Source organism: Haliotis cracherodii, unplaced genomic scaffold (assembly GCF_022045235.1).
Source record: "Haliotis cracherodii isolate W230 unplaced genomic scaffold, xgHalCrac1.p SCAF_12, whole genome shotgun sequence".
Taxonomy (NCBI): Eukaryota; Metazoa; Mollusca; class Gastropoda; order Lepetellida; family Haliotidae; genus Haliotis; species Haliotis cracherodii.
This window is the reverse complement of record NW_027266267.1, coordinates 24,194,070-24,218,466: the sequence shown is the minus strand read 5'-3', so window position 1 is coordinate 24,218,466 and position 24,397 is coordinate 24,194,070. Positions and strand designations below refer to the sequence as shown.

The window sequence follows — 24,397 nt, the reverse complement described above, 5'->3', positions numbered from 1 at the left end:
TGACTTGGTTGATGCATGTCATCGATCGCAACTGCGTGGATCGATGCTTATGATGTCAATCACTGAATTGTCTGGTCCAGACTCGATTATTTTACAGACCGCCGTCATATAGCAGGAATATTGCCGAGTGCGGCGTTAAACAACAAACCAACCAACCCAAAATTTCCTCAAAATTTAATATGCAGCCCTAAAGCCCCCCATGTTTCTCTCTCTCTCTCTCTCTCTCTCTCTCTCTCTCTCTCTCTCTCTCTCTCTCTCTCTCTCTCTCTCTCTCTCTCTCTCTCTCTCTCTCTCTCTCGTAGGGGCGTCTTATAGGATCGGGGGGTCAGGCTCGCTGACCCGTGCACCAACCACCACACTGATTAACGTTCGACATTCCAATCCCAGATTCCGCCCGTTTTACACATTCAAACCATCACCACTCAGGATCTGGGCTTCGTCCCACATAGCTATCTTCGCGACATTCGGTAACTGAAATACTTATTTTAAGTTAAGAACGTTTTCTTATACCCCCCCCCCCCCCCCCCCAAAAAAAAAAGAATGATCCAAAATGATTATCATACGAATCTAAGATACGGAAATATAAAAAATATGAAAACAATCGAGTCGATCGAGCTTTAAAACGCTCGATGTCGTCATCAGGTGTACATGTATGTGCGTGAACGGCATCGAGTCGTCTTCTGGGGGCGGTCGGTTAGCCTAGTGGTTAAAGCGTTCGCTCGTCACGCCGAAGACCCGGGTTCGATTCCCGACATGGGTACAATGTGTGAAGCCCATTTCTGGTGTCCCCCGCCGTGATATTGCTGGAATATTGCTAAAAGCGGCGTAAAACCATATTCACTCACTCACTGTTGTCTTCTGTATGTGTATCCGCCATAACCTGTATCGCCTTTAAAAGGTTAATTATCGCTTTTTAAAAATTTGTTAAAAAATATATCAACTTTCAATATACAGTAAACTACGGTTATAACGAACTCAAAGGGACCCCTTATTTTGGTTCGTGATGACCGTAGTTCGTTATAAGCGTATACACAACGCGTATACAACAAATAGGCGGGACCAAAATATACAGTTCGTTATATCCATCAGTTCGTTATAAGCGTGTTTGTTATAGCCGTAGTTTACTGTATGCTGAACCAAAAAAGTTGGGTATGATGATTAGAATATTTTTGGGGGTATTATTTTTTGTAGTGAAGATTGAACAGACACTTCCATGAAAATGTCCCTAAAATTATTCCTAAAATTATTCATGATCCCTAAGTCGTTCTTTCAGTATATGTGTCTGATCAAAATTCTCATGCGGATTATTTAAAGTATTAAGTTCATATCCTCCAAACACCGATGTCCGTTTTTCTACATAATCAGGTAGCTTCATTAAACATAAAGACCTTCCTTTGTTATTTCAGCATGGAGCTACTATATAGACGTAAAGGCATTTGTTATATAAGCTTTGAGCTACTTTAAACGTAGAGACCTTTGTTATATAAGCATTGAGCTACTTTAATCGTAAAGACATTTGTTATTTAAGCATTGAGCTACTTTAAACGTAATGACCTTCGTTATATAAGCTTGGAGCTGCTTTAAACGTAAAGACCTTTGTTATATAAGCTTGGAGCTACTTTAAACGTAGAGACTTTTGTTATATAAGCATTGAGCTACTTTAAACGTTGAGACCTTTGTTATATAAGCATTGAGCTACTTTAAACGTAGCCACCTTTGTTATATAAGCATTGCGCTACTTTAAACATGAAGACCTTCGTTATATGAGCACTGAGCTACTTTAAACGTACAGACGTTTGTTATATAAGCTTGGCGCTACTTTAAACGTAAAGACCCTTGTTATATAAGCTTGGAGCTGCTTTAAACGTAAAGACCTTTGTTATATAAGCTTGGAGCTACTTTAAACATAGCGACCTTTGTTTTATAAGCTTGGAGCTATTTTAAACGTTGAGACCTTTGTTATATAAGCTTGGAGCTGCTTTAAACGTAAAGACCTTCGTTATATAAGTTTGGAGCTACTTTAAACGTAGCGACCTTTGTTATATAAGCATTGAGCTACTTTAAACGTAAAGACCCTTGTTATATAAGCTTGGAGCTGCTTTAAACGTAAAGACCTTTGTTATATAAGCTTTGAGCTACTTTAAACGTAGAGACCTTTGTTATATGAGCATTGAGCTACTTTAAACGTTGAGACCTTTGTTATATGAGCACTGAGCTACTTTAAACGTTGAGACCTTTGTTATATAAGCATTGAGCTACTTTAAACGTTGAGACCTTTGTTATATGAGCACTGAGCTACTTTAAACGTTGAGACCTTTGTTATATAAGCATTGAGCTACTTTAAACGTAAAGACCCTTGTTATATAAGCTTGGAGCTGCTTTAAACGTAAAGACCTTTGTTATATAAGCTTGGAGCTACTTTAAACGTAGAGACTTTTGTTATATAAGCATTGAGCTACTTTAAACGTTGAGAACTTTGTTATATAAGCATTGAGCTACTTTAAACGTAAAGACATTTGTTATATAAGCATTGAGCTACTTTAAACGTAGAGAACTTTGTTATATAAGCATTGAGCTACTTTAAACGTAGAGACTTTTGTTATATAAGCATTGGGCTACTTTAAACGTAGCCACCTTTGTTATATAAGCACTGAGCTACTTTAAACGTTGAGACCTTTGTTATATAAGCATTGAGCTACTTTAAACGTAGCCACCTTTGTTATATAAGCATTGAGCTACTTTAAACGTGAAGACCTTCGTTATATGAGCATTATGCTACGTTAAACGTACAGACGTTTGTTATATAAGCTTGGAGCTACTTTAAACGTAAAGACCTTTGTTATATAAGCTTGGAGCTGCTTTAAACGTAAAGACCTTTGTTATATAAGCTTGGAGCTGCTTTAAACGTAAAGACCTTCGTTATATAAGCTTAGAGCTACTTTAAACATAGCGACCTTTGTTTTATAAGCTTGGAGCTATTCTAACCGTAAAGACCTTTGTTATATAAGCTTGGAGCTGCTTTAAACGTAGCGACCTTCGTTATATAAGCTTGGAGCTAATTTAAACGTAGCGACCTTTGCTATATGAGCATTGAGCTGCTTTAAACGTGTAGACCTTTGTTATATAAGCTTGGAGCTACTTTAAACGTAGCGACCCTTGTTTTATAAGCTTGGAGCTACATGAAACGTGAAGACCTTTATTATATAGCATGTTTATCTCAGTCTCGTGATCCAGAACAGTCCACACGTGTGTAAACATTAACACGTGTCAGATAACATCTATGCTGTCGCGTGTGTACTTAACATGTAGGTCATGTTTGTGATAAAGAAATATTTCGGTCAGGTCTCAGTTTGAAACACTTGAAAAAAAGATTACTTTTATGAACGTTTCAAACAATTCATTGTCAGGGGTGATTTTGTGCAATATGTGTATATGTACACATTAATTGCAAATGTTTATATTTGGTTTCGTTTCTTTCAGGAATACGAAGACGATTTGGCAACATTTGTAGTGTTTTATATCAAATTTGGATTGCTTCTTTTCGAATTCATACTTCAATGGTTTTCTGACACCCCGAAACTCCGACAGGGATACGAAGTCATTGGGAACGTAAGTTATTGTTTTAAACTTATTTTATTGACATAAGCTGGTCAAATGGATTAGGCAAAAGTTATGCAATTCACAGTGCCCTTTCCATACACATTTATACAGACAGCAGGCAAGCGGGCAATATTGAAATATATAAGGTGCCGTGATATTGCTGGAATATTGCTAAAAGCGGCATAAAACCATACTCACTCACTCACTCACTCACTCACTCACTCACTCACTCACTCACCCACCCACCCACCCACTCACTCACTCGCTCACTCACTCACTCACTCACTCACGTTCGAAAACCAGTTTCGCCCTGACTATGTTTCCAGGCTTGTCAGCGCCATACCCGAGCTCGTTGGTTTCACCAAACGTTTGAGACCTGCATCTCTCTGGCCTTCGGTTAATTTTTGCTCCTGATATTCGAACATATACCCCCCCCCCCCCCCCCCCACCCCCCGCTCTTCTCTCCCCCCTCTCTTCTCCCCCCTCCCCTCCCCCCTCCCCTCCCCACACAGCTTTTAGCTTGATTAATGTACAATTGCTAGATCGCATGTTCATAATCTCACCATTGCCGTAAAGAGAATCTGCCATTTCCAATTGACCAAAAGGTCTCATCCCCTTATATTGCCAAAAGATCACTGTTGCAATTGTAAACCTTTTTAATGAATGTTTAGTATCAGTTCAGTTGATCTTTTATTTAAAGGAACTAATATATATTCTGGTAAATTTAAATCAGAATCTGTTATGCTAAACATTTATAACAGTATAAGTTAAATTACAAGTGGTAAACATTCACACAGTTGCATCCCTTGGGAACGCCACAAACCAATGATCGTGGGTTAGAATCCAGGTTCTCCCCGATTATGTTTCTAGGTTTGTTTCTAGTGGCAAACGACTAAGGCCTGCATTGCTTCGGGCGCTTCTCTCACATCAAGCTAGCACACCGTGATACAACTGGAATACTTTTCAGAGCGACCTTAGACCCAACTCACTCAATCATTCAATGGTTCGTTTTCTATCTAATTTCAGCGGCCATGTCCGGAAGTTACAGCCTCGTTTCCGTCCAGATTAGTGTATTGGTGGATTGCCAAGTAAGTGACGCACATTAAAGTACAAGGGCTTCCTTAGTTTTTCTCTTCAGTCATTTGGCGACCCGTGAAGATCCGGAGTAGAATAGGTCTTCAGCAACCCATGCTTGCTAAACGGCGACTATGCTTGTCGTAAGAGACGACTAACGGGATCAGGTGGTCAGGCTCGCTGACTTGGTTGATGAATGTCATCGATCCCAATTGCGTGGATCCATGCTCATGATGTCAATCACTTGATTCTCTGGTCCAGACTCGATCATTTACAGACCGCCGTCATATCGCTGGAATATTGCTGAGTGCGGCGTTACACAACCAACAAGAAAACATGGGTACAATGTGTGAAGCTAATTTCTGACGTCCCCCATCGTGATATTGTTAGAATATTGCTAAAAGCGGCGTAAATTGATTGTCACTCATTCTCCCGAAACGAACAGGTTACTTCCCTGTGGTCATGCTTCTCTGATCATGGGATCGAATCTCAAATTCACCACAATAATGGTCGTCGCTGGGTCTGTTTGGTAGCTCATTTGTTAAAGTGTTGGCTCGACACGCCGAAGACCCGGGTTCCATTTCCCGACATCGGTGCAGTGACACCCATTGTTCTTCTGTGGTGATAGTGTATGAGTCTTGCAGAATTAAAGTCGTAAGCGTCTTCGAATTGCGGGGCGGTGAGGTCGTCAAGTGGTCAGTGCGTTCGCTTGTCCATCCTCCCGAGGCAAGGGAGTTATAATTGACCATAAAAGTCCAGTTTCCAACCTTGCCGAGCAAGGCTGGAAATATGGAGTCATGTTTTGGCTGGACTAACGAGTCCATGAATAGTCCAATCAAAATCGCACAACGAAATCAAAATCCGGTTCATAAAAAGCTGTGGGGATTTCGGTCGATTGCAAGATTTGCAATGCACGTGTACCGCCAACTCGGCGTCAACAGATATTTTCCAAATCTTTTCATGTTTTAATCAAGGTGCTTGCGTGATTTGATCCACTTTGCGAAGCCTTTATATGACAATAAGGATCTTCATGATCGATCAGATCGGACACCACCATTTTGTTTGAGTATGGTTTTACGCCGCATTTAGCAATATTGAAACAATATCACGGCGGGGGACACCAGAAATGGGCTTCACGCATTGTACCTATGTCGGGAATCGAACCCAGGTCTCCGGCGTGACGAGCCAACACTTTAACCACTAGGCTACCCAACCGCCCTCATTTTGTTTGAAGCAAATGCAAGAGATATGAGAGGTGGAATCTGATTGGTCTATAGGAGGGACATAAAGGGGATATAACTCGTAATAGCCACTAGTGCGCTACAATCGAACCCAGAAATTCCGGCCTAGTTCTGCAAGGGTGGAAACTGGACTTTTAAAGTCACTTAACGCCCTTGCCTCGTGAAGTTGTTTCTCGTCATGCCGCAATCCCGGTATAATGGGGGTACAATGGGTGAAGTATATTTCTGGTGTCCCCTGCTGGGATATTGCTGGAATATTGCTAAACGCGGCGTAAAACTATACTCACTCATCATCTTCGGGCTGTCCTTCCACAAGCTGACGCTAACTAATGTGTTCAAACTCACTCACTCACTCTAGGCTGGTCTTCATTGGCTACAAACGAGGCATAGAAGAGGACGATCTCTGGGACCTCAACCCACGTGACCAGAGCCGGACATTGGTGCCACCGTTTGAGAAAGCATGGACTCAAGAAGTAAATAAAGTGAAAACCAAAAAGTAAGTTTCATCAAAGTTTAAACAAACTTATAAAATATCAAACTCATAATTATTGTAATCATTTCAAACAAACACCATTAGTGTAGGTAGTGATGTCTATACCAATAACAAGAAAAAATGAAAAGTTCTGATATTATCATTCATAGATCCGGGTAAGAATAGATCCTAAGCATCCCATGGTCGGCTCGCTGACTTTGTTGATGTATGTCATCGCATCCCCTGTGCGTGGATCGATGGTCATGACGTCGATCACTGGATTGTCTGGTCCCGACTCGATTTTTTTCAGACCGCCGTCATATAGCTGTAATATTGCTGAGTGCGGTGTTAAACAACAAACAAACAAACAAACGTCAGACACGTTGTAAATGCCGTCCTGGCATATTGTTTCATGTGCCACTTTTAATTTGACTCACATCAAGTACAGTAGACTGTGTATTTGGACATCTGTCTAATCCGACATTTGTCCCAGCTCAGCCCCTTCCTTGTGTACTCCGACATCTGTCTGTTCCGAATTCCGACATTGCTTTGTGGTCGTTTGAACATATCCACTTTTTGTATTCCGACATTAACGCAAGAACAACCTTCAAATAAACGCTAAAAAAATTGATTTTTTTTTCTTAAGCGAAGATGTACGCAACCTTCAGTAAACACTCAACGCTTAACGGGGATTAATCTACAATGTACCAATGAAAGTGTCATGTTTTGTGCAGCACGAAGGATAATCCTCAATTGATAATCCTCAGTTGATAATCCTCAATTGATAATCCTCAAGTGATAACCCTCAAATGATAATCCTCAAATGATAATCCTTAATTGATAATCCTCATTGATAATCCTCAATTGATAATCCTCAATTGATAATCCTCATTGATAATCCTCAATTGATTATCCTCAATTGATTATCCTCAATTGATAATCCTCAATTGATAATCCTCAATTGATAATCCTCAATTGATAATCCTCATTTGAATTACACATGAACTGAGTGAATCATTGAGGTTGAATTCGGCCACGAAACTGTCTGAACCGACAACTGTCTAATCGAAAATTCCCCTGTCGAAGCAGAGCCGGATTACACAGCGTCTTATGTATGTGGTATGCTTAATTACATTAAACTATTAGTTCACCTTCACATGCCTAGTTCAATGTCTGTCGTTCCTTTCCGATATCCCAACTTAATAACTTAGTTTATTGTTGTCGTAACATTTATAACCAAAAGATATTATGCGTGGTTTATTTGATAATGATTCATAAACACATTCTCAAGATATTATCGGAATCGTACAATCATCTCTGCTTTGGTTAAAATTTAGGGGTTTCGCGCTTTTATTTCTAAAACACTGGTAATACAAACACACACATATTAAATTATGAGAAAATTCCTACATCTCTCATAAAAAATATAAATACTAATTCTTAAAACCCTTCCTTTCCAGTTTATCTTTGAGAGCGAAGAGAAAAATAATTTACACAAATGGTGCAGTGAGTGTCAGTAACACGCAAAATGAAAGAACCTCACTTATCCCACCCAAAAAGTCCAAACAGAATGTCGAGAGCCCACTGGTCAAGGGTATGGTCAACTTGACGGACAAGAAGGCGGACCAGGACGACCCAGCACGTGGTCTGCTGCGGCCATCACTGATGAGAGTCCTATGGCGACTATACGGCTGCAGCCTCCTCGCGCTGTTTGGCGTCAAGTTTGTCGCTGATCTTCTACAGATGGCAGGGCCTCTTGTGATGAGGTAAGAGTTGCGTGGCTCACCAATGAACAAATCGTCCGGTCGTCGTGCTGGAGATCGAAGATTGCCCATATGGGTAAAATGTGGGAAGGCTATTGTTCTGGTCTCGGCCGTAATATTACTAGAATATTGCTGAAACGGCATAGGGCCTTACTCACTCGCTAGCATGTGTCTTTGACTATTGGACCTAGCCTATGAAACCTTTGGTCGTGAGTTCGAGTCCTAGACCCGCCTCGCACCGGACCCTTGCTTGTGTGTTTCAACAAGGTCGTAAAAGACCGGCATGACTTCGGGTTTCCTCCCTCATTAAGCAGACATGTCGTGATATAACGGAAATACTGCACACAACGGTGTTAAACAAACTCACTCACTCATTCACCCTTACTGCAGCGTGCTGATCAACTACATCTCCAACAAGACCCCCGGGGAAGAGTGGAAGGGGTACGTGCTGGCCACAGGGCTGCTGCTGCTGTCCACGCTCAGGAGCATCTTCTACCAGGCCAGTCTCAACCAGGCCGCCATCCTCGGGATGCAGATGAAGACGACCCTCATTGCGGCCCTTTACAAGAAGGTGAGGCGACGAGGGCGTGGCTGTACCGGCACTGACTATAATAATGAACACCCCATGTACTGATATATAATGAACACCCACTGTAAAGAATTGTAATGAACACACACTGTAAAGAATTGTCATTAACACCCACTGTAAAGAATTGTAATGAACACACACTGTAAAGAATTGTCATTAACACCCACTGTAAAGAATTGTCATTAACACCCATTGTAAAGAATTGTCATTAACACCCACTGTAAAGAATTGTAATGAACACCCACTGTAAAGAATTGTAATGAACACCAATTGTAAAGAATTGTAATGAAAACCCATTGTAAAGAATTGTAATGAACACCCACTGTAAAGAATTGTAATGAACACCCATTGTAAAGAATTGTAATGAACACCCACTGTAAAGAATTGTAATGAACACCCACTGTAAAGAATTGTAATGAACACCCACTGTAAAGAATTGTAATGAACACCCATTGTAAAGAATTGTAATGAACACACACTGTAAAGAATTGTAATGAACACCCACTGTAAAGAATTGTCATTAACACCCACTGTAAAGAATTGTCATTAACACCCATTGTAAAGAATTGTCATTAACACCCACTGTAAAGAATTGTCATTAACACCCATTGTAAAGAATTGTCATTAACACCCACTGTAAAGAATTGTAATGAACACCCATTGTAAAGAATTGTAATGAACACCCACTGTAAAGAATTGTAATGAACACCCATTGTAAAGAATTGTCATTAACACCCATTGTAAAGAATTGTCATTAACACCCACTGTAAAGAATTGTAATGAACACCCATTTTAAACAACTGAAATGAACACCCCAAGTAATGAATTATGATAATTATACATACATATGTCACCTTTTTATGGTCATCAAACGTCATTATACAATGTAATTCGTACAATTTAAGTACACACTCAATGGTTGATCATGAAACATAGCTCCGTAGTGATCAGATTGTTTTATTTTCAGGCTCTGACGTTAAGCAACGAGGCCAAGAAAACCACGACTACCGGCGAGATTGTCAACTTGATGTCCGTGGACAGCCAACGCATCAACGACGTCATGAACTACCTCTTCCTGCTGTGGTCAGTGCCTGTCCAGATCATTCTGTCCATCGTCCTGCTGTATGTCACAATAGGACCGTCCGTGTTCGCCGGTCTCGCCGTCCTCCTCATCATGATTCCCTTCAACGGCTACCTCTCCAACATACAACGTCATCTGCAGACCCGCAACCTCAAGGACAAAGATCAGCGGATCAAACTGCTGAATGAGATCCTCAATGGAATAAAGGTTCGAAAACTACACACACTAGCTGACCGCCTCCGTGGCCTTGTGGTAGAGCGTCCGCCCGGAGAGCGGAAGGTCCGAGCACTTCACGCACTCACGCTGAAAGCCCTTGTTGGATTCTCAACATTTTTGGTTGTTTGTTTGTGGTCAGGTTCGGTGACTTGCTTGATTGCGTGTCATCCTACCCCGACGGCGTGGATCATATCTCCTCACATCGATTCCTGTACTGTCTGGTCCAGACTTTATTATTTACAGGCCGCCGTCATATAGCTGGAATATTGCTGTGGGCGGCACACCGATTCAATTGCTTACTCGTTCCTGAAGAGCTCACTCATCCGTCCGTTCGCGTAGGGGCGGTCGGGTAGCCTAGTGGTTAAAGCGTTCGCTCGTTACGCCGAGGACCCGGGTTCGATTCCCGACATGGGTACAATGTGATAAGCCCATTTCTGGTGTCCCCCGCCATGATATTGCTGGAATATTGCTAAAACCGGCGTAAAACCATACTCATACACTCACTCAAACAAAATGGTGGTGTCCGATCTGATCGATCATGAAGATCCTTATTGTCATATTAAGGCTTCGCAAAGTGGATCAAATCAAACATGAAAAGATTTGGAAAATATCTGTTGACGCCGAGTTGGCGGTACACGTGCTTTGCAAATCTTGCAATCGACCGAAATCCCCACGACAATTTATGAACCGGATTTTGATTTCGTTGTGCAATTTTGATTGGACTATTCATGGACTCGTTAGTCCATCCAAAACATGACTCCATATTTCCAGCCTTGCTCGGCAAGGGTGGAAACTGGACTTTTATGGTCAGTTATAACTCCCTTGCCTCGGGAGGATGGACAAGCGAACGCACTGACCACTTGACGACTTCACCGCCCCGCAAGACGCTTACTACTTTAATTCTGCAATACTCATACACTATCACGTAAAACCATACTCACTCACTCACTGACAGTGGCGTAAAACATTATTCATCCCATGAGATGCTGTTTGTTGCAGGTGCTGAAGCTATACGCTTGGGAGGAGTCGTTCAAAGGAAAGGTCGAGGAGATCAGGAAGAGAGAGATCCATTCACAATTAAAGATCTCCTACCTCTCCATACTCACCGGGCTTGGCTGGACCGTCGCACCATTTCTGGTACAGATACGCATACATTGTTCCTAGACCCGTGACGATCCGGGTAGAATTGCGTTGGTCGAAGCTCATGATGTCAATCACTGGATTGTCCGGCCCAGACTCAATTATTTACAGTCCGCCGTCATAGCTGGAATAGTGCTGAGTGCGGCGTTAAACGTTAACAACAAACAAACAAGCCGGCGTCATATACCTGGAAGAGGCGGTTGGTTAACCTAATGGTTAAAGCGTTCGCTCAACACCCCGCAGACGGGCTCACACCCCACATGGGAAAGACCCGTGCGGATCCGGGGTAGAATCGGTCTTCAGCAGCTCATTCTTGCCGAAAAAGGTGACTATGCTAGTCGTAAGAGGCGACTAACGGGATCGGGCGGTCAGGCTCGCTGGCCTGGTTGATGCATGTCATCCATCGCAATTGACATGATGTCAATCACTGGATTGTCTTGTCCAGACTCGATTATTTACAGACCGCCGTCATAAAACGTTTAATATTGCTGAGGGCGGCGTTAAACAACAAACAAATAATCTTATACTTATTGTCTTTACTCAAATCGAAACTCAGTCAATCTTGATTATCACTTGTGCTTTTTATGTGTTGTAGGTAGTTGCAGCAACGTTCGCAACGTACGTCCTCGCCGACCCCAACAACCAGTTAGACGCCAACAAAGCCTTCGTCACCCTCTCCCTCTTCAACATCCTCCGGGTCCCCATGAACCTTCTCTCCGCCATCATGTCGTATACTGTTCAGGTAAGAGACAGTTATCTCCCTTGAGTAGCACACCTGCATTCTGGTTTGGCACGATAAGGCACAACCTTTCATTGGATGTATGAAACGTCCATTTAATGGGAATCTCGGGACAGAACAGGTTCCCAGTAAATAAAAGCGACAACACCCTTTCCATAATCCTTAGACATCTTTACTGAAATCAGAGTCCTTTGAACAATTCCCCGTTGTCGTCTCAGGCGTCGCGATTCGCTGTGCAGAGTTGAGTCCTTTGGAAACGCCAGAAACCTATGATTGTGGGTTCGAATCCCGATTATGTTTCTCGGTTTGTCAGCACCATACCCGTGCTCGTCTGTTTCACCGAAGTAGTAAACGTCTGAGACCTGCATCACTTCGGGCTTTCCTCCCACATTAAGCTGACACGCCGTGATATAACTGAGATACTATTAAAAGCGGTGTTCAACCCAACTCGCTCACTCACTCACTTAAGTAGTGACCCGTGGAGATCCGGGTAGAGAATTGGTCTGCAGCAAGCCATGCTTGCCGTTAGAGGCGACTAACGGAATCGGGTGGTCAGGCTCGCTGACTTGGTTGAAGCATGTCATCGTATCCCAAATACGTAGATCGATGCTCATGATATCACTGGATTGTCTGGTCCAGAATCGATTATTTACAGACCGCCGTCATATAGCTGGAATATTGCTGAGTGCGGCGTTAAACAACAAACAAACAAACAAACACACAGACAACGACGTGTCACAGTGAGTGACAAGCCGTAGTTTACGTGATTGCTGACATACTAGTATTGTGGACACTAATTCCTGACTTGAAAATCATACAAAACATCAGAAGTTAGGGATATTGGCAGAAAGTACATTTTAAAATTGCGCCATTTTTAAAATCGGATCAGATTTCTGAGCTCGTAACCAATACGTCCATAAGTATCGAAAGTAGGTACGAAATGGGCGGTGACACTGTTTGACCTGTCCTTTTGTCATTATACTCTGACGGTGTGTGTCATTATACCCGACGATGTCTGTCATTATACCCGACGATGTCTGTCACTATACTTCGACGATGTCTGTCATTATACCCGTCGATGTCTATCATTATACCCGACGGTGCCTGTCATTATACCCGACGGTGTGTGTCATTATACCCGACGATGTGTGTCATTATACCCGACACTGTGTGTCACTATACTTCGACGATGTCTGTCATTATACCCGACGATGTCTGTCATTATACCCAACGGCGTTTGCCATTCTTCATCCTTCCAACCATTTTCTGATCCGGTCGAACGTTTTCCCCCGTGAGTGAGTGAGTGAGTGAGTGAGTGAGTGAGTGAGTGAGTGAGTGAGTGAGTGAGTGAGTGAGTTGGGTTTAACGCGGCTTTTAACATTGCTGAGTAGGAACCCAGTGGACATTTTGGCTGATGAGTTTGCCCTCAATGTTCATATTTTTTATCTTGGTGATGTGGTTTATGGTACCCGGGCAATGAAGAGTGATTCCAGGGCAGAATAAATCCCAAGATCCGACTAAAATGATGACTTTGTCTATTACAGTGAGTGAGGATGGTTTTACGCCGCTTTAAGCAATATTCCAGGAATATCAAGGCAGGGGACACCAGAAATGGGCTTCACACATTGTACCCATGTCGGGAATCGAACCCGGGACTTTAACCACTTTGATACCCGACCGCTTGTTGATTGCCAGACGACGTTGATCATTGGTCCTATGATTCTGTGTATCACCGGTTTATCTGGTCCAGAATCGGGTAGTCACTCGCTCACTCGTAGATAGCACTGGAATTAGTAACATACAGTGAGATATATCATGTTGCTTCACGTACTGTTGTAGGCCTACGTTTCGGTCAAGAGAGTGAATGCGTACCTCTGCAGTGAAGACCTCGACAGGAGCAACGTCACGTACGACGAACACGCCGGTAAGTTGTTGTTGTTTGTTGTTTAACGCCGTACTCAGCAATATTCCAGCTATATGACGGCGGTCTGTAATTCATCAATTCTGGACCAGACAATCCAGTGATTGATATCATGAGCATCGATCCACGCAATTGGGATACGATGACATGCTTCAACCAAGTCAGCGAGCCTGACCACCCGATCCCGTTAGTCGCCTCTTACGACAAGCATAGTCACGGCAAGCATGGGTTGCTAGGATCTATTCTACCCCGGATCTTCACGAGTCCTCCCGTAAGAAGCTATGTTCGTAATTGCTGAGTTGGAAGTATTGTATAATGAATTTGTATAGCGCACTTTCCAAATTATAACTGTTCATATCATACAGCGCTTAGACCATGATGAAGGTTGTTCTTGCCCAGGTCGCTGCATCAGTGGGCCCTCGATTTTCAATATCAGCTCCCTGGGGATCCAAATACCCCCTGATGTGCCAGAAGGTTTAGAGTTGCTTTACCACCCCCTCCTGACGGGGTGAACAGATGCATATTTCAAACATATTTAGGGGGCACGGGTGGCCCAGTCGTCTTGGGTGCCGCGATTCACTGTGCAGAGTTGCATCCCTTGGGCACGCCAGAAACCTAGGATTGTGGGTTCGAATCCCGGTGGGGGCACGGGTGGCCCAGTCGTCTAAGGCGCCGCGATTCGCTGTGCAGAGTTGCATCCCTTGGGCACGCCAGAAACCTATGATTGTGGGTTCGAATCCCGGTTCGCCCCGATTATGTTTCTAGGTTTGTCAGCACCATACCCGTGCTCGTGGGTTTCACCGAAGTGGTAAACGTCCGAGACCTGCATCACTTCGGGCTTTCCTCACACATTAAGCTGACACGCTGTGATATAACTGGAATACTGTTAAAAGCGGCGTTAGACCCAACTCACTCACTCACTCATACAGTACTTAACTGTTTATGCTACGTAATACTATACATTATACCATTCTTAAATCGGAGTTAAGCAAGGGTCCTAATATGATTATGTACGTTTGTTTCAGATTATGCAGTGCAGGTAGAGAAGGGTACTTTCACTTGGGACAGGAGTATGTCCCCCAACTTGAGGGGGTAAGTTTTCCCAAGACTTTTTCAAATCACAAAAAAATACCTATTTGTTGGAACGGTGTGAAAGATTAATGTCATGTTATGTGTTCGTGTACTTCATATCAAGTGGCTGTGCAGGGTTGCGTCCCTTAGGCACGTCAGGAGCCTATGAACGTGGGTTCGAAACCCGTTCGCTCCGATTATCTTTGCCAGCACCATTCCCGTGTTGGTGGGTTTCTCGGGCGGCGAGATCGACCTGCATCACTTCGGGCTTTTCTTCAGTATACTGACACACTGATACAACTGAAATACTGTTCAAAGCGGCGTTAAAACCAACTCACTCACTCACTCATTATTAACTTACTTCGCAGGTTGTAGGCGTGCCTAAGGGGCCGCCGTCATATAGCTGGAATATTGCTAGGTGCGGCGTTGAACAACAAACAACAAAACAAAACTTGACCACCGACGCTGGCAATAACTGATGTCTAAAAACTCTCTCACAGTCCCGTGTTTTTGTGTGAATTAACCGTATCCCTTCTCTTTGACAAGCATCAATCTGAGTGTCCCGGAAGGAAAACTGGTCGCCATTGTTGGTCACGTGGGTTGCGGGAAGTCGTCATTTTTATCCGCCATCTTGGGTGAGATGGAGAAACTGTCAGGCAGCGTTACTGTCAAGGTAAGATAACGAAACACAGCTGTGTGATAACGAAACAGTGCTGGTGAGATAACGAAACACAGCTGTGTGATAACAAAACAGTGCTGGTGAGATAACGAAACACAGGTGTGAGATAACGAAACAGTGCTGGTGAGATAACGAAACACATCTGTGAGATAACGAAACACAGCTGTGAGATAACGAAACACAGCTTTTAGACAACGAAACACTGCTTTGTGGTAACGAAACAGTGCTGGTGAGATAACGAAATACAGCTTTTAGATAACGAAACACTGCTTTGTGGTAACGAAACAGTGCTGGTGAGATAACGAACCACTGCTTTGTGGTAACGAAACAGTGCTGGTGAGATAACGAACCACTGCTTTGTGGTAACGAAACAGTGCTGGTGAGATTCCGAAACACTGTTTTGTGGTAACGAAACAGTGCTGGTGAGATAACGAAACACTGCTTTGTGGTAACGAAACAGCTGTGAGATAACGAAACACTTCTTTGTGGTAACGAAACAGTTGTGAGATAACGAAACACTGTTTTGTGGTAACGAAACAGTGCTGGTGAGATAACGAAACACTTCTTTGTGGTAACGAAACAGTGCTGTGAGATAACGAAACACTTCTGTGAGACAACAAAACATTGCAAGAGAGATAACGAAACAATGCTGGTGAGATAACGAAGTTCTGGACGGGGATGTTGACCTCGAAACATATTAATTAGTATCAAAATATTACATAAAGTAACACTTTTAGAAGATGATGACGACAGCCAAATGCAATCCCGCAATACATTCATGAAACTTTCCTGTTTTGATTTGTTTTCTTGAATTTATATATGGTCATGGGATAGATATGTTTATATCAATTCCACTGAACCTTTGACGTTTTAATTCTCCCCAGTCGTCAGTGAAGTACTCCCAACCTGTTAACAACTCCATTCAGACATTAACCATGTGATTGCCTAATGCCTTGACGGTGTAATCGAGAGCCGTGAAGATCCAGGTTGAGATTAGGTCTTCAGCAACCCATGCTTGTCATAAGAGGCGACTAATTATAATGGGATCGGGCGGTCAAGCTCGCTGACTTGGTTGATGCATGTCATCGTATGCCATTTGTGGGGATCGATGCTCATGATGTCAATCAATGGATTGTCTGGTCCAGCCTCGATTATTTACAGACCGCCGTCATGTAGCTGGTATATTACCGAGTGTGGCGTTAAACAACCAAAAACAATACGTTTTGATCGACCACGATAGGCAACCTGTTGACAAACACATTAAATCATTCAACATGTATTCACCAAAGCCTGTGACGTTTTAAATTACCCAAACTGGCTATGGGAAAACAAATACCTTTGAACAACCATTTATTTGTTCAGTCAATCACTAACTCACAATTTCGCAGGCATCAACGGCATACGTTCCTCAGCAAGCTTGGATCCAAAACGCCACTCTCAAAGACAACATTCTCTTCGGCAAAAGATTCCGTGAGCAGAAGTACCAGGCAGTGATTGACGCATGCGCACTACAACCGGATCTAGCTATTTTGGCTGCTGGGGACGAGACCGAAATTGGAGAAAAGGTAAGACATACTGTGATAGCCTGTTGAACCGGGCCCTTTCCAATTTGAAAACGCCAAAGACCTGGGTTCGATTCCCGACATGGGTACAATGTGTGAAGCCCATTTCTGGTGTCCCCCGCCATGATATTGCTGGCATATTGCTAAAAGCGCGTAAAACCATACTCACTCACTCCAATTTGAAAACTTGAACTGTTCATCCGGAAATGGGGACCTAAATAGTTGAGATGACATCATGATGTGGTTGTAAAACTCTCAAAGGATGTGGGGCGGTCGGGTAGCCTAGTGGTTGAAGCGTTCGCTCGTCACGCCGAAGACCCGGGTTCTATTCCCGACATGGGTACAATGTGTGAAGCCCATTTCTGGTGTCCCCCGCCGTGTTATTGCTGGAATATTGCTAAAAGCGGCGTAAAACCATACTCACTCACTCACTCACTCAAGGGATGTTAATACTTACCAATAACAATAATAAAAGATTGGAATCATGGGCAGTGATATTCATGAAGAAACTTCACACAACATATAGCAACCCGTTATAATTCTACAATAAAAAATATGATAAATGACAATAGATAAAAAAAATAATGATTAGAAAAAATAAAAACGAGAATATTTAAATATTGGTATGATGATTTCGACTCGTCGAATGAGCTGCTATCTTTGTTTGGAACCCTTAAGCGAAGTTGAAATTGCTGTGAAGTAGACGAGACAATTCGATGACGAGAGTGAGTGAGTGAGTTGGGTTCAACGCCGCTTTTAAAAGTATTCCAGTTATATCACGGCGTGTAGGCTAAATGTGGGAGGAAAGCCCGAAGTAATGCAGGTCTCAGACGTTTACTACTTCGGTGAAACCCACGAGCACAGGTATGGTGCTTACAAACCTGGAAACATAATCGGGGCGAACCGGGATTCAAAACTAAAATCATAGGTTTGTGTCGTGCCCAAGGGACGCAACTCTGCACAGCGAATCACGGCGCCTTAGACGACTGGGCCACCCGTGCCCCCTTGATGACGAGAAGGAAACATGATAAGGAATAGAGAAAGTGGCGATCAGAGGTATATTATTCCAGACACAGACTCTGAAACCGACGATGTGCAGAGTTGCGTCCCTTAAGCACGCCAGAATCCTATGATTGTGGGATCAAATCCGAGTTCGACATGCTTATGTTTCTAGGTTTGTCAGCACCATACCAGTTCACCAAAGTGGCAATCCTGATTGTACAATGGCATTATGTATTTTAGAAATTATTGTTTGAATATTTTTTGCAACAACATAAAGCAACGTTTTCTAAATATGTATCGGTGACCTTGATCTTCAGGGTATCAATTTGAGCGGAGGTCAGAAGCAGCGCGTGAGTCTTGCACGTGCGGTCTACAGTAACTCGGACATCTACCTATTCGATGACCCTCTGAGCGCCGTGGACAGTCACGTGGGGAAACACATCTTCAAGAACGTCGTTGGCCCAAATGGCTTACTCCAGGGAAAGGTACGTAGCACAACAAGAATGTGTCATCTCAATGTAATCAAATCTATTTCAGGGAAGACTATGTTCCCAGTGCTGGTCGTGTTAGCGCCAACTGTGGAAGACTACCAGGACAGACTCGGTCACTTGGCTGGTTTCTTGCTATCGTACTCCTGTTGCGTGGATCGGTAGTCAGGCTTGGTGACTTGTCTGATAACACGTCACCGTAACGCGATCACGTGGAGGGGGCACGGGTGGCCCAGTCGTCTGAGGCGCCGCGATTCGCTGTGCAGAGTTGCGTCCCTTGGACACGCCAGAAACCTATGATTGTGGGTTCGAATCCCGGTTCGCCCCGATTATGCTTCTAGGTTTGTCAGCACCATACCCGTGCTCGTGGGTTTCACCGAAGTGGTAAACGTCTAAAACCTGCATCACTTCGGGGTTTCCTCCCATATTAAGCTGACACGCCATGATATAACTGAAATACTGTTAAAAGCGGCGTTAGACACAACTCACTCACTCACGGGGATCGTTGGTCCCGTCGTAAGAGGCGACAAATGGGAACAGGTGGTCAGGTTCGCTGACTTGGTTGATGGATGTCATCAATCCCAATTGCGTGGATCGATGCTCATGATGGTCAGACTCGATTATTTACCGACCGCCGTCATATAGCTGGAATATTGGTCAGTGCGGCGTTAAACAACACACAAACAAAAAAAACAGGATAATATGTCTTTTATCGACTGATGTCTGTTTAGGTACCTTTCCCTTGTTTACCATTGGTGTTGAAGATGTTGTTCAAAACAGCGTAAGTCACTATTTACTAAAAAATTTTCAATTGCAACACTAAATCCTTGTTTCACAGACCCGGATCCTGGTGACGCATGGCGTCCATTGGCTTCCCATGGTGGACCAGATCATTGTCATGAATGACGGCACTATTACGGAGACCGGAAGTTACGATCAACTGATGTCCCACGACGGCCATTTTGCACAGTTTCTTAAGACCTACCTCATAGAACAATCCGATGATGAGGATGAAGATCAAGAAAGTAAGTGTCGTGACAATACTGATCTCTAATTCGTCTCTGGTTCTTCCTGTCATCTTAAGGCTGGCGCACACAGACGTAGCTCTGCAACAGCTCAGCCCGTGAAGGACATCAGTCCGGACTAGTACAAACAGCCACACACACATACGTACATGCACGTCGCTATATAAGTGCAATAATCTTGGATGCGACGTTAAACCCAATTTCACCTCTTCTCATCTCAGCCCTTGAATCGTTTTCATGTTGACATTCAGGCAGCGTCTCAAACCTGCAGTTCGCAAAACAATTCTTTGAATAGAGTCGAATGAATAATAAGAAACCTTTATATTGCTTTTTATATTTTATGCTGGTTGTACATAACAATGAAAACACGGGTAACTCGTCGATTAAGGCGCCGCTATCCGCTGTGCAGAGTTACGTCCCTTGGGCACATCAGGAACCTATGATTATGGGTTTGAATCCCGGTTCGCCCCGATTATGTTTCTAGGTTTGTGAGCACCATATTCGTGCTCGTGGGTTTAACCGAAGTGGTAAACGTCTGAGACCTGCATCACTTCGGGCTTTCCTCCCACATTAAGCTGACACACCGCGATATAACTGGAATACTGTTAAAAGCGGCGTTAAACCCAACTCACTCACTCATAAGTGTTAATATGATCACACCTTTTTCTTCCAATTGTTGTCATGTGCGCGACATCCGTGAAGATTCCGGGGTAGAATAGGTCTTCCGCAACCCACGCTTGCCGTAAAAAGGCGACTATGCTTGTCGTAAAATGCGACTAACGGGATCGGGTGGTCAGGCTCACTGAGTTGGTTGATGCATGTCATCGATCCCAATTGGGTGGATCGATGCTTATGATGTCAATTACTGGATTTTCTGGTCCAGGCTCGATTATTTACAAACCGCTATCATATAGCTGGAATATTGCTGAGTGCGGCGTAAATCAACAACAAAAATTTACATATAAATTCATGTGTGTGTTTACCGCTGCACACAGGACGTCCACAGACCAAAGACATCAGTTACTTCAGCGACGACTGCTCAGTCGTTGAGGAGGATTATTTTGCTCAAAACGTTGCCCAATCCTACGAACTCCACACACTGCCGCAGGAGGATGAGGAAGAGCTCTGTACATACTGTTCCGTTGTCGATATTATTGATGTTGTATATCATACATACTAATTCGTGTATGCATGCTTCTGTTTGTTAAGATACTGTACGAGGGGTTGGTCAGGTTAAGGTGCAGTTTCACGTTTTTCATTCTTTATTTTGATGTTGAAAATATTCATGTGTATTCGTATGTGATTAGTTGCGGTCGGGTAGTGGTTAAAGCGTTTGATTCCCGACATGGGTACAATGTGTGAAGCCCATTTCTGGTGTCCCCCGCCATGATATTGCTGGAATATTGCTAAAAGCGGCGTAAAACCGTACTCTCACTCACTCATATGTGATTATAAGGGAAGTAAATACAATGGAGTATGTAAAATACCGGAATACAGAGATAAACATTTCAATAAACCTCACTAGATCAGGGTTAGAATAGATCATCGTACTATGTTGCTTGTTAAATGGACAATAAGGTGGTTAAAGTGTTCGCCCATCACGCGAAAGTCCCAGGTTCTATACTCCACAATGGTTTCAATTTGTGAAGCGTTAATTCGGAGGGTGGATGGTCCGGGGTTCGATCCCCAGTCGCATCATACCAACATACGTAAAGAGATGGTTCTTGTTACCCTGACTGCGAGTTCATGTTATCCTGCGGCATGGTATCTCAGTGGGCTGGTAGCGAACCCGTGGAGATCCGGGGTAGAATAGGTCTTTGGCAACCCATGCTTGCCCTAAAAATGCGACTTTGCTTGTCGTAAGAAGCGACTAGCGGGATCGAGTGGCTGACTTGGTTGATGCATGTCATCGTATTCGAACTGCGTGGATCGATGCTCATGATGTCAATCACTGGATTGTCTGGTCCAGACTCGATTATTTACAGACCGCCGTCATATAGCTGGAATATTGCTGCGTGCGGCGTTAAACAACAAACACCAATGGTCTAGCATGTCTTGATGCTAATCAGCTTTCCTATGGCTTGCTGTTATGATTCGGGGCTTACAGGCTGAGCAGACGAATTTTGAAAAACTGCATGAACTTCCCGCAATTAACGATGGTAAAAATATCGACCAATAACAGAACTGCTTCCCGACACCCCGATTCTGAGTGGGTCTGCCAGCCATTTGTGCCCAGTTGGGTTCAAAGAGACGAGTCGACGGCTTTTGGGCGGTATAATTTCATAGCAACAAAGAATTGGGAGGTGTAATGTCTTGGAATCGATAGAACAATAACCCCAGACAAGGTAGATATGAATTTGTGCATGATTTGCGATGTTACGTTAGAAACAACGATATAAGGCGAGCGGAGTTGTACGGAGTGTCTGGTCTTTTGTAAAGGTATAATACGACAATGCATTTATGGCACTAGTGATATTAATTGATCTTGAAGTATTTAAGCAACGACACAAGGGCTTGTGATCCTACGCGTGTTGTTCCAAATCCATAGATGTTACAAGTGTTGATGTCAAACCTTGATGTGTCGTACCCCCCAAATGTTTATTAACGAACTTAAAGTTAAAAAAACTTTACTGAAACGAGGGATATCCGTGGTTTAAAACATATACGGTAAACTAAAGTTATAACGAACTCATGGGGACTACTAACTTAAGTTCGTTATAACCGTAGTTCGTTATAAGCATATATACAGAATAACTACAGCAAATAGTCTGAACCAAATAAGAAAGTTTGTTATATCCGTCAGTTCGTTATAAGCGTGTTCGCTACAACCGTAGTTTACTGTATTTCAAATTATACATGCATGATTTGATATATCAAACATGTCTGATGTGTACCTGCTTGTATACTGAACAAAAAAAAAGATCATGAAATATTTTTATATACCGTCGAAATTCTAAAAAATACTCTTCCCTTCGAAATCATATCCCTAAAAATATTCGTGATCGAACTTTTTTGTTTAGTATATATGTAAGTGTTTGTATATCGATGTTTTATATTTTGTAATGTATTGAGTGTACATATCGTGCCAATATACATATATTCATGCACGGGGGTGGAGTAAAATGCTGGTTAAAGCGTTCACTCTTCACGCCGAACGCCGAGCTTCGATTCCTCACAGGGGCGCAATGTGTGAAGCCAATGTTTGATGAGAAAATCTTATCACTGTAGTTTGGATACATGCACTTAAGACCATACTGACTCACGCGCCTCAAGCATTAAATTGGACATCAGGTGTATCATGATCAGCGGCGACTTTGTAATTGTATCAAGGTATCCAAAGCTACGCAGAGCCACAGCTGACTCAAGTTGCCTCCCGTGGGGCAGAATGGATCCCTGGTACCCTGGTACCCTGGTACCCGATGCTTGTCATAAATGAGAGGGGGGCATGGGTGGCCCAGTCGTCTAAGGCGCCGCGATTCGCTGTGCAGAGTTGCGTCCCTTGGGCACGCCAGAAACCTATGATTGTGGGTTCGAATCCCCGTTCGCCCCGATTATGTTTCTAGGTTTGTCCGCACCATACCCGTGCCTGTGGGTTTCACCGAAGTGGTAAACTTCTGAGACCTGCATCACTTCTGGCTTTCCTCCCACATTAAGCTGACACGCCGTGATATAACTGGAATACTATTAAAAGCGGCGTTAAACCCAACTCACCCACTCACTCATAAATAAGGATCAGGTGGCTAAACTTTCCGGTCCCCTTTGTTCACATACACAAATTATGGAATATTGATCAATATAGTGTACATTGCGGCTTAAAACATTATTCACTTGCTAATGCACGCCGGGATGAACGCTGGATCGTCTGTGTGCAAGACACAGCCACACGAGGAAGAGGAACTATGTATATATACATTTTGTTGTTGTCAATGCTATTAATGGGGTGTTTGTGCATCATATATATGCTTGATTTTGTTTGTTGTTATGTCATTATATTATTATCATTATATCATTTGTCCAGTGCTTATATTGATGAAATGTTAAATATAAGGTCCCAGATTACAGATAAATGGCTCACTGACTTGACATGTCATCGATCCCAATTTCGTGGATGTGAATCACTGGATTATCTGGTCCAGACTCGATTATTTACAGTCCGCCGTCATTAAGCTGGAATATTGCTGAGTGTGGCGTTAAACAACAAACCAACCAACCAACAACAGATAAATGGTGGACAGGCCGCCTGGACAGAGCTGGTGTAATTTATTAATATATCTAAAATCGATGGAAAGCGACAAACTTAAAAAAATACGGGAAGGATAAAAAAAGTACATCAGCTGAGCTAAATACTTTTCCACAAAAAAAGTCATAAGAAACAAGTATAATGACAATGATTTTGCTTTAAATTCAAGATGCCAACTATTTTATACGTAGATTTATTTACTTTTGTAGATAAGGCTTGGTGTTTTTTTATTAGGTTTTTGCGGTGATAAGAAATTATCCATGTAAAACGTTTTAAGATATTTTTACTGTATGTCTTCAGTTTTCAAATCGTGGTACAATAGGTCTTCAGCAATCCATGCTTGCCGTAAAAGGCGTCTATGCTTGTCGTAAGAGACGTCTAACGGGATCGGGTGGTCAGGCTCGCTGACTTGGTTGATGCATGTCATCGTATCCCAATTGCGTGGATAGATGCTCATGATGTCATTCACTGGATTGTCTGGTCGAGACTCGATT

The 24,397-nt window shown here is 43.0% G+C and overlaps 1 protein-coding gene across 1 annotated transcript in view; it reads left to right on the top strand.

Moving 5' to 3' along the window:
• The window catches only part of LOC139457689 (multidrug resistance-associated protein 1-like), a 54,701-nt gene that overhangs the window by 12,476 nt on the left and 17,828 nt on the right, over positions 1–24,397 (top strand). The window contains exons 5-18 of the mRNA XM_071239044.1: positions 3,481–3,609; positions 4,627–4,688; positions 6,274–6,411; positions 7,848–8,153; positions 8,541–8,721; positions 9,707–10,027; positions 11,036–11,173; positions 11,772–11,918; positions 13,755–13,839; positions 14,862–14,928; positions 15,454–15,580; positions 16,975–17,151; positions 18,468–18,635; positions 19,477–19,663. Of these exons, the coding sequence (XP_071095145.1) occupies positions 3,481–3,609; positions 4,627–4,688; positions 6,274–6,411; positions 7,848–8,153; positions 8,541–8,721; positions 9,707–10,027; positions 11,036–11,173; positions 11,772–11,918; positions 13,755–13,839; positions 14,862–14,928; positions 15,454–15,580; positions 16,975–17,151; positions 18,468–18,635; positions 19,477–19,663 (2,233 nt within the window). The remainder of the gene's footprint in view (positions 1–3,480; positions 3,610–4,626; positions 4,689–6,273; positions 6,412–7,847; positions 8,154–8,540; positions 8,722–9,706; positions 10,028–11,035; positions 11,174–11,771; positions 11,919–13,754; positions 13,840–14,861; positions 14,929–15,453; positions 15,581–16,974; positions 17,152–18,467; positions 18,636–19,476; positions 19,664–24,397) is intronic.